The sequence below is a fragment of the Chanos chanos genome, chromosome 1 (genome assembly GCF_902362185.1).
Source record: "Chanos chanos chromosome 1, fChaCha1.1, whole genome shotgun sequence".
In the NCBI taxonomy this organism is placed as follows: Eukaryota; Metazoa; Chordata; class Actinopteri; order Gonorynchiformes; family Chanidae; genus Chanos; species Chanos chanos.
The window spans coordinates 60,229,889-60,243,330 of record NC_044495.1 but is presented as its reverse complement, the minus strand read 5'-3'; the positions used below and the strand labels follow the sequence as shown (position 1 = coordinate 60,243,330).

Sequence of the window (13,442 nt, the reverse complement as noted above, 5' to 3'; positions counted from 1 at the left end):
GTGTCTCGCTCCGTCGAGACGGGCGATGACGTCACAAGCCACCCCGCGACACCGTAAAGAAGGGCCGAGAGGTGAGGGGATAGACAAACGAAAGAAGACAGATACATTTAGATTCCCATTACTTTTCATGTAAATGAGGCAAAGGCAACCGGTATGCCACAAGTTACGATAATAAAATCAACGGCAGGCGCGATAAGCGATTCATACACGGGGAGGCTTAAAAGCTAATTTATTATCATTGTCAGTTTGAGACGGACTCTCGTGAATACTAATCTGAATATTTGTGTGGTGACGTTTCCAGAGGTGTTATGGAAGCTCATATAAACTCGGTATAAAAGGGATCTTGGAGTCCCCAGTCAGACACCAGAACAAAAACAAAACGCTTTTTCCATATGCAAATATTCCATCATGCGACATAATTACAAATTAATAAAGATCGTTCATAAGCGGTTTAGCATGCTTTAAAGCATTTCGTGACCTCTTGAACAGCGACTGAAAATCTCTGTTCAATGTTTCATCATTTGAATATTGTTCCAGACATCTCCAGAGGAAAGCCAATTCAGTGAACCAACAGTTTAACACAGAAAACAATGAGACGGCCGTTATCTCTGTAAAAACTGATTACAGAGTGGTCCATGCCTTTGTGTAACATGCTGACATTATTTTCATCACAGAGAAAGGTAATCCGACAGTTTACCCGGGGGGGTCTAATTGAAGGAAATCACTATTAGCACTGACACACACACTGAGAAAACGTGAGCACTTGCTATGAGCAAGTCCAAGAGTAGCCGTTCAGTGATAATTACCTACCAAATTAATGCAGCGGTTTAGAAAAGAAATAGCACTCAAAGGGAAATGTTATGGGGCGTTCATGGAGAGGAGGGGGGGGGGTGCGGAGAGGCGAGGGATTAGAGAGATGCCGTTTTAAAAAGGAGCGCGTGAGTCGCATACATAGTTAGAGAAGGCAAAAGTTGGATAGTTTTCAAGTCTGCTTTCGGACGAGCCGACACTTCAGAGGAAATTGTTTATGCAGATGAAATCCTCTTTCCACGATGACGAGAGCACTGTGAAAACACAGTGTTCCCAGACTGCTGTCTTAACAGCTTGGGTCACACGGAGAAAAAGTACATCAAGAGGCGATGTTGTTTTGTTTTTATAAATAACCCCCCTGAGTGAACACTTGGAACTACTTCCTACCATAAACTAATTCATACTGAGCCGAAAGAAATATGAAACACTGGTTTTATTTGCTCTGTAAACCGCGTGTGCTTTAACCACGAGCTTCACATTCATATTGTTTCTTTACCAATTTAACGCGGAGCACTTTGGCCCCAATCTCTCCATAGTCTTTATTGATTTGAGGTCTTTCATATGCCAAGTATTACTAACGGTCTAAGCAACTAACAGGAGCAACACAACCCATTTAGATATAAAGCAATAAAGGCTTTATGGTCAATGCAAATATAATAACGAAACAGTAGCAGGGTCTTATTCGAGGCTCTGTGCAGTTGCATAAGTGTTCTCTGTGGAGATCTTTTATATGGTCTCACTGGTATTTTGAAATAGGAGCACCGTTTGAAAATAATTCGCTTAATATCACTAACCAATATGTTAAGCAATCCACAGAACGTATCTTGGGGAAAAGTAAACACAAACACAGATCAGAGGACCTAGCTCCCATTTTCAGTCAGTTTCAAAATTATGATCAGTTTTATCATATTTTATTTCTTCTTTTTTTTACAAGCACATATCCAATCAAAACTACCTTCTGTAAATCAGTGTCTCTTCTCTCCATAACAAGGGACCCATAAACGGTACATTCTGCCAGGCTAGGCTATATCACGTTTAAGATGCCAAAGGCTCAGACATCAGTGGATAATTTTAATTAAGTGTCGTAATGCTGGGATAGGGCAAAAATAGCACGTCTTGTGGATAATCAGGACCGAAGTTGAGGACATCTGCAAAAAACAGCAAGATCGGGGGGAAAAATGCGGTCTCTCGGTCTGTCAGAGAGGTTTCTTTGTAAGGGAGGAGAGCGCCCTCCTGTGGATTGTTACGGGACTTGCAGAATTGCACTGCCCTTTCCAGTACCAGCAGCTTCGCGCTTGCTTTCCAGTCTCCTTTGGACTGTAGCTCCACTAGTGAGTAAACACGTATCTGTTTCAAATTCAGATTCTAAAAATTCAGAAGATAAATGAAGTTCTCTGACAACTTTAAGCAACTTTCTTAGAGGTAGCCGGGTTGATTCTGAGGGCTCGAAGTCCTCTGAGTACCTGAAGTCATAAGGCCCTTCAGCAGATCTAAAACAATAACGATAACAATGCCAATCACGCCCGATCTGTAATCATTACGATGTTGTCTCCGACCATTAGACTGAGTGCACCTGAAGGAAAGCATGCGCGCGCGCATCCCTTTAACATATCTTAAAAGGATCTCTCCCGAAGCCAAGGCCCGAACAGGTATCTGTCTCTGAATTTAGCTCCGTAAGAGAACGGAACAATGATTAATGCCATGTGTCAGAAGTAATGATAGTGGTAATGATTTATGGAAGCTGTTCTCGATTACGATCTTTATTTACAATACGCTGCGGTGTTTTGTCTTAATTCCAAATCTCCAAACTGAGTGGACAGCACAGTTCGGTTCTAACATGACACAAATGACCCTAAATCACATTGTTTACCAATCACCAACCACGTGATCGGCGCTCTTTGGGCTGAAATTGGCAAATGTACTGTTCGGTCGTCGTTACCAAAAACAACAGTGGTAACATCATGGAATTCAAAACATTTTAATGACTGTCCAGACAAAGCATGAGGTGACGGCAGGCTCCACTGCAAAGAGCTGCAAAGAGACTCTTTGAAGGAAGAGAGGCAAGAATTAACTGGTAACTACAATTTCAAACTTTTTTCCTCCCCAAACACTGGCCTGTTTATTTCCCCTTATTCATTTCTGTGAGAGCTTGTGATGGCATGCTTTGGCAGATGGATTCATTCCATTAGGGTTCTGCCCGACTGCCCGACTGGAAAATACCTGACAGTTCGGATATTTGGCGTAGAGACATATGGTAACTATCTGTGGAGTTCCCCCTCTGAGAACAAGCTCAGTGCTTGTAAAATGACTGATGTACCTTTACCACTAGTGAAAAATGATTTCTAGGGACTTTCTGTTTTTCTTTCTGTTTTACTTTTCTTTTTTACTGTTTATCCAGCCGTTTTTGTCATCATAATGGGGGTGGTTACTAGATCTTAAAATAATGTGGATGGGCTTCTCCGTTCAGCATTTTTATGTGTCACCTTTAACTTTTAGGTCCAGTTTACTTAACCGGAAGTAAGTGTTTTTCGACGGAGGCGACACCGGCCAAGGGGGTCCGTTTGACCACAGCCTGTAGAAAGAGACAAGACAAGTTACTACCTTGTGTTCGACATAATTGGGCACAGAATTTGCCTCTGGATGCAGCCATAATTTGACCTCAATTCTCTTTTGCTTGTATAAGGGATAGAGGATAAACAATAGTTTTCGTTGAAATTCATCTTTGTGTGAAACCTCGAATTTTACCTGCAAAACAAAAACCCCGTTTTAGTAGCGGTTATAACCACTCGTCTCTTTTCTGACAAAAATAAGCACGTTACCGAATCAGTCTCGGTTTTCTCCCTTTCCCTGCAATACAAAACAAAAGCAACTTCCTCCCTTGACGTCTTTACACTTCCTCTGATCAGACAGCATGTCAGCGTGTTAGTTTATTTTTTTCACCAAGAGTTGCATATCTGTATTTGAGTATCATCTGTGACTGGGGGCGGTACAGTGGAGGTTTGGCAGGGTAAACAAACCTCTCTTTACCGGAGGCGTTATTGAAAGTGAAATGACAGTCACTAAGTCGGTCTGTCAGCTATTTGGAACCGTCTGATCTTCCTTCTGGAGGTGAATATCTACTTAACAGATTTAAGTTTAATTTTCACTGAAAATTACTTTCTAGTATGTTCATATCATGCGCTTTTATCAGATGCTTGCTAAGCGCACTGCAAGTTATCGCTAGGTTAACTATATTATACGTTAGCATAACAGCTGAAAGAGCGACTGTTTACAAGTTCTTTTGACATCCGAGCAAGATTTGACTAGTAAGGTTTGGTTGTTACTTACAAAGCCAGGCTGAGATCATAGCAGCTTTCAACCAAAATGCGTTTTGTATGTATCAATTTTCCCTTTGCATTTCATCACAAATCTAAGCTAATACTTGTTTATGTGTCCGCCGTTCTCTTGCAAACTCGAAAGGCAGGGTAATGCGTGCTAACCGTGGCCTTGCTGAGAGAGTGCAATTTCCTGTCGGAGTATGTTTTCAAACCTACATCTACCTCGGATCAGTCGAACTGTCAAAGCCTTTGTGATGAACGCTGTCCTAAACGACATTGTTGTCATTCTCAGATACGAACTCAAATGGGAGTCTGCACAGATACGTCATTATAGTGTTATAACAATGGTGTCAGCACAGAACCTTTACGCTGTGTTTTATAAATGAAGTGTTCGAGTGGTTAAAAAAAAGCCAAACAAAGTCAGAGGTCAGCAGCATAAGCTGCGTTTATTACTGGACTGGTTTCTTAAGCACCGACTCAATCCCTTCTCATTTTAACGCAAATTCTCCTTTCAAATGCAGCGTGCTTCAGCCGGTTTTCCGTGCAGCATAATTTATCAGTTAGACAGATAACATTAGCCAAATTCAAACGATCCAGTATGAGAATAGCGAATAAACTCCCTGTTGCACCGGCTTAACTTTTGACTCAAGTTTTTCTGGCTAAACGAGTAATCTTGCTTCGTGCAGTGCCTTTAGTAGGAAAATGTAACTCCTTTCTCAGATTAGCTGACTAAATTAGAAAACAATTTATACTTCTCCTGTCTTCTCTCTCAGGGATGTTGAACAGTGGGTGACCAGAGGTTGTGTGATGTGAGGGGCCGGTGTATGCATGTGTGGGGGGTGTATGCGTGTATGTGTGCGCGTGTGTGTGCGGGACACTCTGAATAGCCATGAGCGAGGTTGGGGATTCGAAGGACCCCGTGGGTGGGTCGGCGACGGGGACGGTTCGGCCGTGCGGGCGGCAGCGATACCGGAGCAGTGCCCACTCCCAGGGCCTCTTGGACGGGCTGCTGGCACTCAGGGACGGGGGGATACTGTTTGACGTGGTGCTACTGGTGGAGGGGAAGCCAATCCCAGCCCATCGCATCCTTCTGGCGGCTTCCTGTGACTACTTCAGGTTAGTGCGGCCGTTTTTATCAGACGGGTTTCTGTCGTTTTTGGTTGGCTGTCCGTCATCTAAGCGTTCTTTTCTTTAACTCTGTCTTTCAATTCAAAATTTTAAAGCGATATTTTAATTAATAATGGACGAAATTTTATTAACCATGATATAGCATATTAGGTACCTCAATGTGTCTGACTAGTTTTGCCAGTGTAGTGAGTCTGATAGCTAAGAGTCCAATCAGGGCATTCAGTGTAAAGCTTTGAGGAGGAAGCCTGTTGTTGTGCGTACAGGTGTGCGCTATGCATATGGCTGTGTGTTGTGTGTGTATGACTGTGTGTTGTGTGTGTGTGACTGTGTGTATTGCTGTGTGTTGTGTGAATGGCTGTGTGTTGTGTGTATTGCTGTGAGTTGTGTGAATGGCTGTGTGTTGTGTGTGTATTGCTGTGAGTTGTGTGAATGGCTGTGTGTTGTGTGTATTGCTGTGTGTTGTGTGAATGGCTGTGTGTTGTGTGTTTGGTTGTGTGCATTGCTGTGTGTTGTGTGTGTGACTGTGTGTTGTGTGTATGGCTGTGTGTTGTGTGTGTACGACTGTGTGTTGTGTGTTTGGTTGTGTGTATTGCTGTGTGTTGTGTGAATGGCTGTGTGTTGTGTGTGTGTGTTACTGTGTGTTGTGTGTATGGCTGTGTGTTGTGTGTGTACGACTGTGTGTTGTGTGTTTGGTTGTGTGTATTGCTGTGTGTTGTGTGAATGGCTGTGTGTTGTGTGTATTGCTGTGTGTTGTGTGAATGGCTGTGTGTTGTGTGTTTGGTTGTGTGCATTGCTGTGTGTTGTGTGTGTGACTGTGTGTTGTGTGTATGGCTGTGTGTTGTGTGTGTACGACTGTGTGTTGTGTGTTTGGTTGTGTGTATTGCTGTGTGTTGTGTGAATGGCTGTGTGTTGTGTGTGTGTGTTACTGTGTGTTGTGTGTATGGCTGTGTGTTGTGTGTGTACGACTGTGTGTTGTGTGTTTGGTTGTGTGTATTGCTGTGTGTTGTGTGAATGGCTGTGTGTTGTGTGTGTGTGTTACTGTGTGTTGTGTGTATGGTTGTGTGTGTATGACCAAGGACCAGCTCAGATGTGTGTGTGTGTGTGTGTGTTTGCCGTCATTACCCCTCGTAGGGGGATGTTTGCAGGGGGGTTGAGAGAGATGCAGCAGGCGGAGATCCCAGTGCACGGAGTCACCTACACGGCCATGAGCAAACTACTGGACTTCATCTACACCGCCGAGATCGAGCTGAACCTGGACAACGTGCAGGAGGTTCTGTGCGCCGCCACGCTCCTGCAGGTTAGACTCACATCACAGTGACCACGACGATGATGATGATGATGGTGATGATTGTGATGGTGGTGGTGATGATGGACAGGAAATATTGTAACAGGTTCTGTCTTCTGTAAGTCTTCACGGTTGAGTGAGGCCGAAAAAGACTTTCTCAGGTCAAAGGTGCTGGATTTGTTAAAAATCTGCATATTTTCGTGTTTTGTTGTTCACGTCTCGTGGTTATATCTCAGAGGGTTTCAGTCCCCAACAGAAACATTCTCTCCTGTCCATTGTCGTGGTTTCCAGGTTCAGGACGTGATTGGCTTCTGCTGCGACTTCCTCTTCTCCTGGTTGGACGACGAGAACATCCTGGAGCTGGAGAAGCTGGCGGACGTGTACGGCCTGGAGCAGCTGGAGCAGAAGCTGCGTTTGTACCTGCTGAAGAACATCGAGACCTTCTCGCGCACAGCCGTTTACCGACAGCTGCCCGCAGACAAGGTGTTCGGCGTTCTGTCCAGCGACGAGCTGGAGGTCAGCTCCGAGAACGAGGTGTACGAGGCCGCGCTGCATTACCACTACAGTCCGGAGCAGGTGGCCAGGGATCAGGTCTGCCTCAAGGTAAGGGCAAAGGTCATGCAGGGAAAGGTGGGCAGAGCCAAGTGTAGTCATGATGTAGAACAAAAGCGACTGGAATAAAAAAAAAACGCGTGTACATTTCCTCGTCTAAAACGATGAAATCTGCTTGTGTTGAGTCACTGTGTGATCATCAAAATCGACAAATATATGATTTATGTGTACTTCAAAAAGCACAAGTGAATCAACAGGAACAAACAAAGCATAGTTAGATCCATGTTCAGCTTTAGTAAAATGTAAAGCTATATTAATATTGGCAGAGTTATGGACGAGAGGTGCAGTTTAAGGGTTATGTTGGGGTGGATTAGGACTCGGCGGTGCCCCCCCCCCTCCCCCCGCTAATGAAGGTCTTTAGGAGATGCAGAATATTAGATTTGTTTCTGGTAGATCAGGACTGGAACAAAACCATGCAGGAAGGTGGTCCCCCAGGAGCAGAACTTCATCAGAATTCGCATAGTTTGAATTTCAGAGTGAAAAAACATGTAGAGAATTCAGAGCTGTTTCAGATCCATTAACACCTGCGCTGTTACTGTACCCCACCAGAGGGCACTGTTTTCAAGTGTGTACATCATTGTGTTACTTGTTATGGTGAGTTTGGACCACATAAACACTAAAACTGGATGTGTATCCCGAATTCGTGATCCGCAAGTGAATGTCATGGTGGTGAGATGTGTATCGTATGCAAAAGGCTGCGTTTATGGACTAATTCTGAGCTTGTGTCCGTGTGTTAGGAGCCGCTGCGGATGTTGGAGGCCGTGCGTTTCTGTCTGATGGAGCATCACATTCTGCTAAGGCTGCACAGCCGACTCAAAGACTGTCCGCTCCGCGAGTGTGTCGCCAAGGCGCTGCGTTACCACAGCGAGGAGCTCTGGCAGCCCATCATGCAGACCCCGCTGACTCAGCCCCGTTCCAGCACGCACTGCATCCTGGGATTTGGAGGCATGTTCTCTTCGGGGACCATGGCGGACAATGAGGAGCGTTTCCACGTCTTCCACCAGAGCTGGAGCGAGTGGAGGGGGGTGGTGACCAACTGCGCCCCCCGAATGTCGAACATGGGCATCGCCGTCTTCAATAACTTCATTTACCTGGTGGGAGGGGACAAGAACACCAGCGGGTTCCGCGCCGAGTCTCGATGTTGGAGGTGAGGAGAACCGGGGAGAACGTGGGGAATCGCTGCATGTGAATCCAATCCGATTCAGATCAGGTGTGAACGCTCTCCATCCAGGGAGGGGATCTAAATCAAACTCTCTGACCTGTGTGAACTTGTTATGTCTCTTGTGTTGTGTTAGGGTCACTGAGTCTTAATTGTTTTTGTTTTCAAATTGAGAAAAAACAAGACTTTTAAGCGCTACTGTCCATCGACACTCGAGCAGTCGTAGCAGAAACAGTGTTGTTTCGCCGTAGTATTGATTCACTGTAGTTTTAGCTGGTATTGGCTTTAGGCATCTGAAGGCATTTGGTCCGGCTCTTCTGGGCCTGATTGGTTTGGTCTGGACCTGAGACCTGTAGCATAATATCCCACGCCCTCAGGGATCTTCCTCCACAAGAACGTTCTCAGAGCTGCTGGGAGCAGAGAGAACCCAGAGCCGGGCTTAGTAATACGAGATTATCGCGTCGGCCGTAAACACGGATAAATGCTGTCAGACCAGTCGTTTTGTTCGGGCAGGGTAAAGACACTCCAGAGATCTATCTGTAAAGAAAAAAGAAAAACAAACAAACAAATAAAAAAAAAAACAGCTGGCATGCAGTTGGAACACACTGTGGCTGCCTGGAGCTGACAGCCAATGGGAGACGGAGTATAATTTCTGACCCGGCTTCTGAAGACCGATGTGTTTACGGGGAGTGAGAGAGTGTGTTTACAGGGAGTGAGAGAGTGAAAAGACGGCTGGGTTCTCACACAGCATTTCTGACCGTGACGTTTTAATGATGAGTTTTGCGTGGTGTTGTGATTGATTTTGATTTTTTTTTTTTGGCGGTCTGAGTCAGTTTGGGTTCTCCTCTGCTGGCGAAACATGTTTGATAAAAGTGAGTCTCTCTTTGGGACACGTTTCACGTTTCAGGAATCAAAGCGGTTCCAAAGCATTTTCCATCTTTTATCACCGCCTTTATCTTCTTCTTCTTCTAATTCCCCCTCTCCCTCCGTTTGGTGTTTGGGCCGTGATTTCTCTGTCCTGGGGGGCAGACAGAGGGAGAGTTTTTGAGACGGGAGGGGTAGGGGCGGGTTGCGTTAATTCGGCCGAAAACCCAATCGAGCGTTATCGCCGTAACGTTCAAGGCATACAGTATACCATTAGTGATCTCACCTGACCTTTGACCTCGCAGGTACGACCCCCGCCATAACGCCTGGTGCAGCATCCGACCCTTGCTCCAGCAGCACGCCGACCACTGCGTGTGTGTGTTGGGCGGCCACATCTACGCCATCGGCGGGAGGGACTACAGCACCGAGCTGGACTGCGTGGAACGCTACGATCCCCAGACGAACACCTGGGAGTATGTTAGTCCTCTGAGACGGGAGGTGAGACATCCGGGACCGTCAGATAAAACCCAGACAGTTTAATGAACCTGAGAAACAGCTGAGTGATGCCGACGACACAGAATTCACACCTGTTTGTCTCTGGCATAGAGATTAAAAGAGAGTGTTTGTGTGTGTGTGTGTGTGTGTGTGTGTGATGGGATGTGTATGTGTGTGATACATCCGTGTATATGTGTCTCTTGTGTGTGTTCTGCCTGTGTGCATCGTGTGTGTGTGTGTGTGTGTGTGTGCGTGTGTGTCTGTGGGTTGCATCTGTTTATATGTGTGTGATTTTGTGTGTGTGTTGTGTCTGTGTGCAATATGTTTATGTGCAATTCACAATGTGATGTGTGCGTCTGGTGTGCGTGTGTGTGTTTGTGTTTCTGGTCCAGGTACACGCTCATGCAGGAGCAGTGGTTGATGGGAAGATTTACATCGCGTGCGGACGGAGGGGGATGGCATACCTGAAAGAGACGTACTGCTACGATCCCCGTGACAACCAGTGGACGGCGCGCTCCGACAGCCCCGTGGAGAGGGCGTGGCACGGGATGGCCGCTGTTAACGGACGAGCGTACGTGATTGGCGGAAGCAACGACGGATTCGGCTATCGAAGAGACGTGCTGAAGGTACTGAAAACTGTCGAGTCATGTTTTTTTTCTGTTCACATCGAACTTTCGTAAGGACCCCCCGTGTGGGAGGAGTTACAAGCAACAGAACCTGAACACAGGTCTCAAGCACTGACCCGGTCCAGTAGCATAAAGTCACATGACTCTCTGAATCGTGCTGATTGGCTGGGGGACCGGGCTTCCATATGAGTGAAAAAGGAATTTCCCAAATGGCAGATGAACCTCACACGTCCTGACCGAAGTGAACGCTTTGGAAGAACTTCAGCAGGGTTTTCGCCTCTCGGCTGTTCAACACAAAGGACTACAATATCAGAGCAGCTGAGATAACCTCTCTCTCTCTCTCTTTCTCTCTCTCTTTCTCTCTCTCTCTCTCTCTCTCTCCCTTTCTCTCTCTGTCTCTCTCTCTCGGTCTCTCTCTGTGTACAGGTGGGATGCTATAACCCTGGCACAGACAGCTGGTCAGTGGTGTGCCCGCTGCCTGCCGGTCACGGGGAGCCTGGCATCGCGGTGCTGGACAGGCGGATCTACGTCCTGGGCGGCCGATCCCACGACAAGGGCAGTCGTATGAAATACGTCCATATCTACGACCCGGAAGAAGACCGCTGGGAGAGCGGCCCGATGCTGGAGGACAGGGTGTCGGGGGTGGCGGCCTGCGTGGCCCTGTTGCCCCGGGCAACCATGGCCCTGGCGCGGAGCTGGAAGCAACAGGCCAAAGCATCATGGGAGGAAGTGGACTGGGACGATTCAGAAAACTCCAGCGAAGACTGACACCTGTGTGTGTGTGTCTGTATCTGGGTGTGTGTGTTTGAGCCTGTGCAGTTATGTGTGTGTGTGCTAGTGCATGTGCGTGTGGGTGTGTGTGTGTGTGTTTGCCTGTATCTGGGTGTGTGTGTGTATTTGAGTCTGTGCAGTTATGTGTGTGTGTGCAGGTGTGTGTGTGTGTGTGTGTGTGTGTGTGTGTGTGGGTGCGTGTGTGTGTGTACCTGTATCTGGGTGTGTGTGTGTGTGTGTGTGTATTTGAGTCTGTGCAGTTATGTGTGTGTGTGCGGGTGTGTGTGTGTGTGCGGGTGTGTGTGTGCACGTGTGTGTGGTGGGTGTGTGTGTGTGTGTGTGTGTGTGCGCGTGTGTGTGTGGTGGGGGTGTGTGTATGTGTGTGTGTGTGTGTGTGTGTGTGTGCGCGCGTGTGTGTGTGGTGGGGGTGTGTGTGTGCGTGTGTGTGTGTGGTGGGTGTGTGTGTGTGTGTGTGTATGCGTGTGTGTGGTGACAGACAGACTTTCAGGTTGTTACTGTGGTTGATGCTCATGAGAAAAGAAAACAGTCTGAAACAGTCTCTTACAGTGTAAACAGACCTGCATGAACCCTTACACAGTATAACAGAGACAACACAAAAGGACTAACTTGGAAACTCTGTCTTATCTTTATAAAAAGAGATTTTTTTGTATGATCTTCTCCTTTTTGGACTTTTCTCAATCATGTTTCAGACTTTTTTTTTTATTGGGATGAGACCCTGGTTGGCATTTAACAGGCATTAGCAATCGGTTTCCCACATGTACCCGCTTCCTCTCTTTCTGTCTTCCCCTCTCTCTCTCTCTCTCTCTCTCTCTCTCTCTCCTTCTCTCCATGTAAATTGCACATGTAGTTTGATTAATGCAGTTTTGCATTATTGTATGGGAAAAAAAAAAACATACTTCTCTTGCAGTCTGCTTCTGCTGGGATCTCCTTTAATACCTGCTGAAAAGCATGATTAACTACTGGTTTCTGCGTTAGTGATGAAGATTGTACCGATCACACCTTCTGTTGGTTTATCCATTACTAGTTCATTCACTTACAGGTTTTACTGGTTTTATAGGAGGAGCTGAACTGGCCGCCGTCATGTGTAAACACTGCACAGCCCCAAAGTCCAGTTCAGCTCTGCACTGTTAGTTCCTGTCTTTCACTAATCATCAGTTCATCTCTTCTCCTCCACCGCATCCCTCTTTCGTCTGGTCACATGTTTATGTCACGCAGTCGTCCAGCTGTTCTGATACCTCACGCACTGTTCTCCTGTTTGTGCTTATTTATCTTTTTTTTTTTTTTTACTCTGGTTGTCAGAACTACTCGAAAACGCTTCTCCTGAACATTCTGTGACACAGATTCATGTACTGCGGCAATAACTCTCCAAAGAAAGAAAGTATTTTTTTGGGGGGGGGGGGTGTTGTTTTGTTGTTTTCGATATAGATCCAAGGTATGATCCGATAAGCTGACGGTGTGTGTTTAAATGCACATAGAGGTCAAAGGTTATGACCCAACCCCTGGTCTGCCATGGTTGTATTATGTGTCCTGTGTCCTCAGCTTCACCAGAAGTGACTTTTTAATGTCTGTTTGCTCTTATTGAGGAACCTATTTTAACATGCACTTTAAAAAATGAAAAGAAAAGAAAAAAGAAAAGAACAGAACAGAAATAGCAAGTTTGTTTTTATTTCCATTGTGCCTTTTGTTCACTCTTCACCAAACCCGAGTCTCACTCCTGAAGTTGTTCCTCATTCGACACAAAAATCTGGTTTTGGTATGAGGGAGGACCTGCCCATAGCATGTCAGCTCTGCTAGCCCAGTCCTCTGGTTTTCAGAAGTTCTGGTCAAAATGTTTAATCTGCGTTTTGTGGGATCTTGTGTGACGGGTCATTATGTGTCTATATGCAATATGCGAAGGTGTAAGCCAATGATATCGTTCCAAAGACAGACATGTAAAAGAAAGACAGTCAGGTAAAAAGAAGACAGACAGGTAAAAGAAAGACAGGTAAAAAGAAGACAGACAGGTAAAAGAAAGACAGGTAAAAAGAAGACAGACAGGTAAAAGAAAGACAGACGGGTAAAAGAAAGACAGACAGGTAAAAGAAAGACAGACGGGTAAAAGAAAGACAGACAGGTAAAAGAAAAGGATGGTTGAAAGGAAGATTGTTTGTTGATTGATGATGTTGGTCAGTGAAGAGAGGTGTGGAAAGAGATTCAGTGCGTCCCATTCAAAATCTGTCCGTTTATTTTTCTTCTTTCTGTCTTTTTCTTTCTTTCTTTTTTTCTTTCTTTCTTTCTTTTCCCTCGCGGGCACCTTCAACGCCACCTGAATTCTGTTTGTTCTGTGGGACAGCACAGATTATCTGTAAACGTGG

The 13,442-nt window shown here is 45.9% G+C and overlaps 1 protein-coding gene across 1 annotated transcript; it reads left to right on the top strand.

Annotated features, from left to right (window-relative positions):
- Positions 1-3,828: 3,828 nt before the first annotated feature.
- klhl22 (kelch-like family member 22) lies at positions 3,829-11,114 on the top strand. The gene is made up of 8 exons (XM_030778848.1): positions 3,829-3,918; positions 4,901-5,243; positions 6,387-6,552; positions 6,832-7,143; positions 7,890-8,299; positions 9,481-9,673; positions 10,063-10,296; positions 10,723-11,114. Exons 2-8 carry the CDS (start codon positions 5,017-5,019, stop codon positions 11,062-11,064), a joined length of 1,884 nt encoding a protein of 627 aa, XP_030634708.1. The 5' UTR covers positions 3,829-3,918; positions 4,901-5,016; the 3' UTR covers positions 11,065-11,114.
- Positions 11,115-13,442: the final 2,328 nt, after the last annotated feature.

What these genes read in the sequence shown, in the direction of transcription:
- klhl22 (XM_030778848.1), top strand. Translation starts at nt 5,017, where the DNA reads ATGAGCGAGGTTGGGGATTCGAAGGACCCCGTGGGTGGGTCGGCGACG. An exon ending in TTAGTCCTCTGAGACGGGAG is followed by an intron (nt 9,674 to 10,062) that starts GTGAGACATCCG and finishes TTTCTGGTCCAG; the next exon opens with GTACACGCTCATGCAGGAGC. An exon ending in ATCGAAGAGACGTGCTGAAG is followed by an intron (nt 10,297 to 10,722) that starts GTACTGAAAACT and finishes CTCTGTGTACAG; the next exon opens with GTGGGATGCTATAACCCTGG.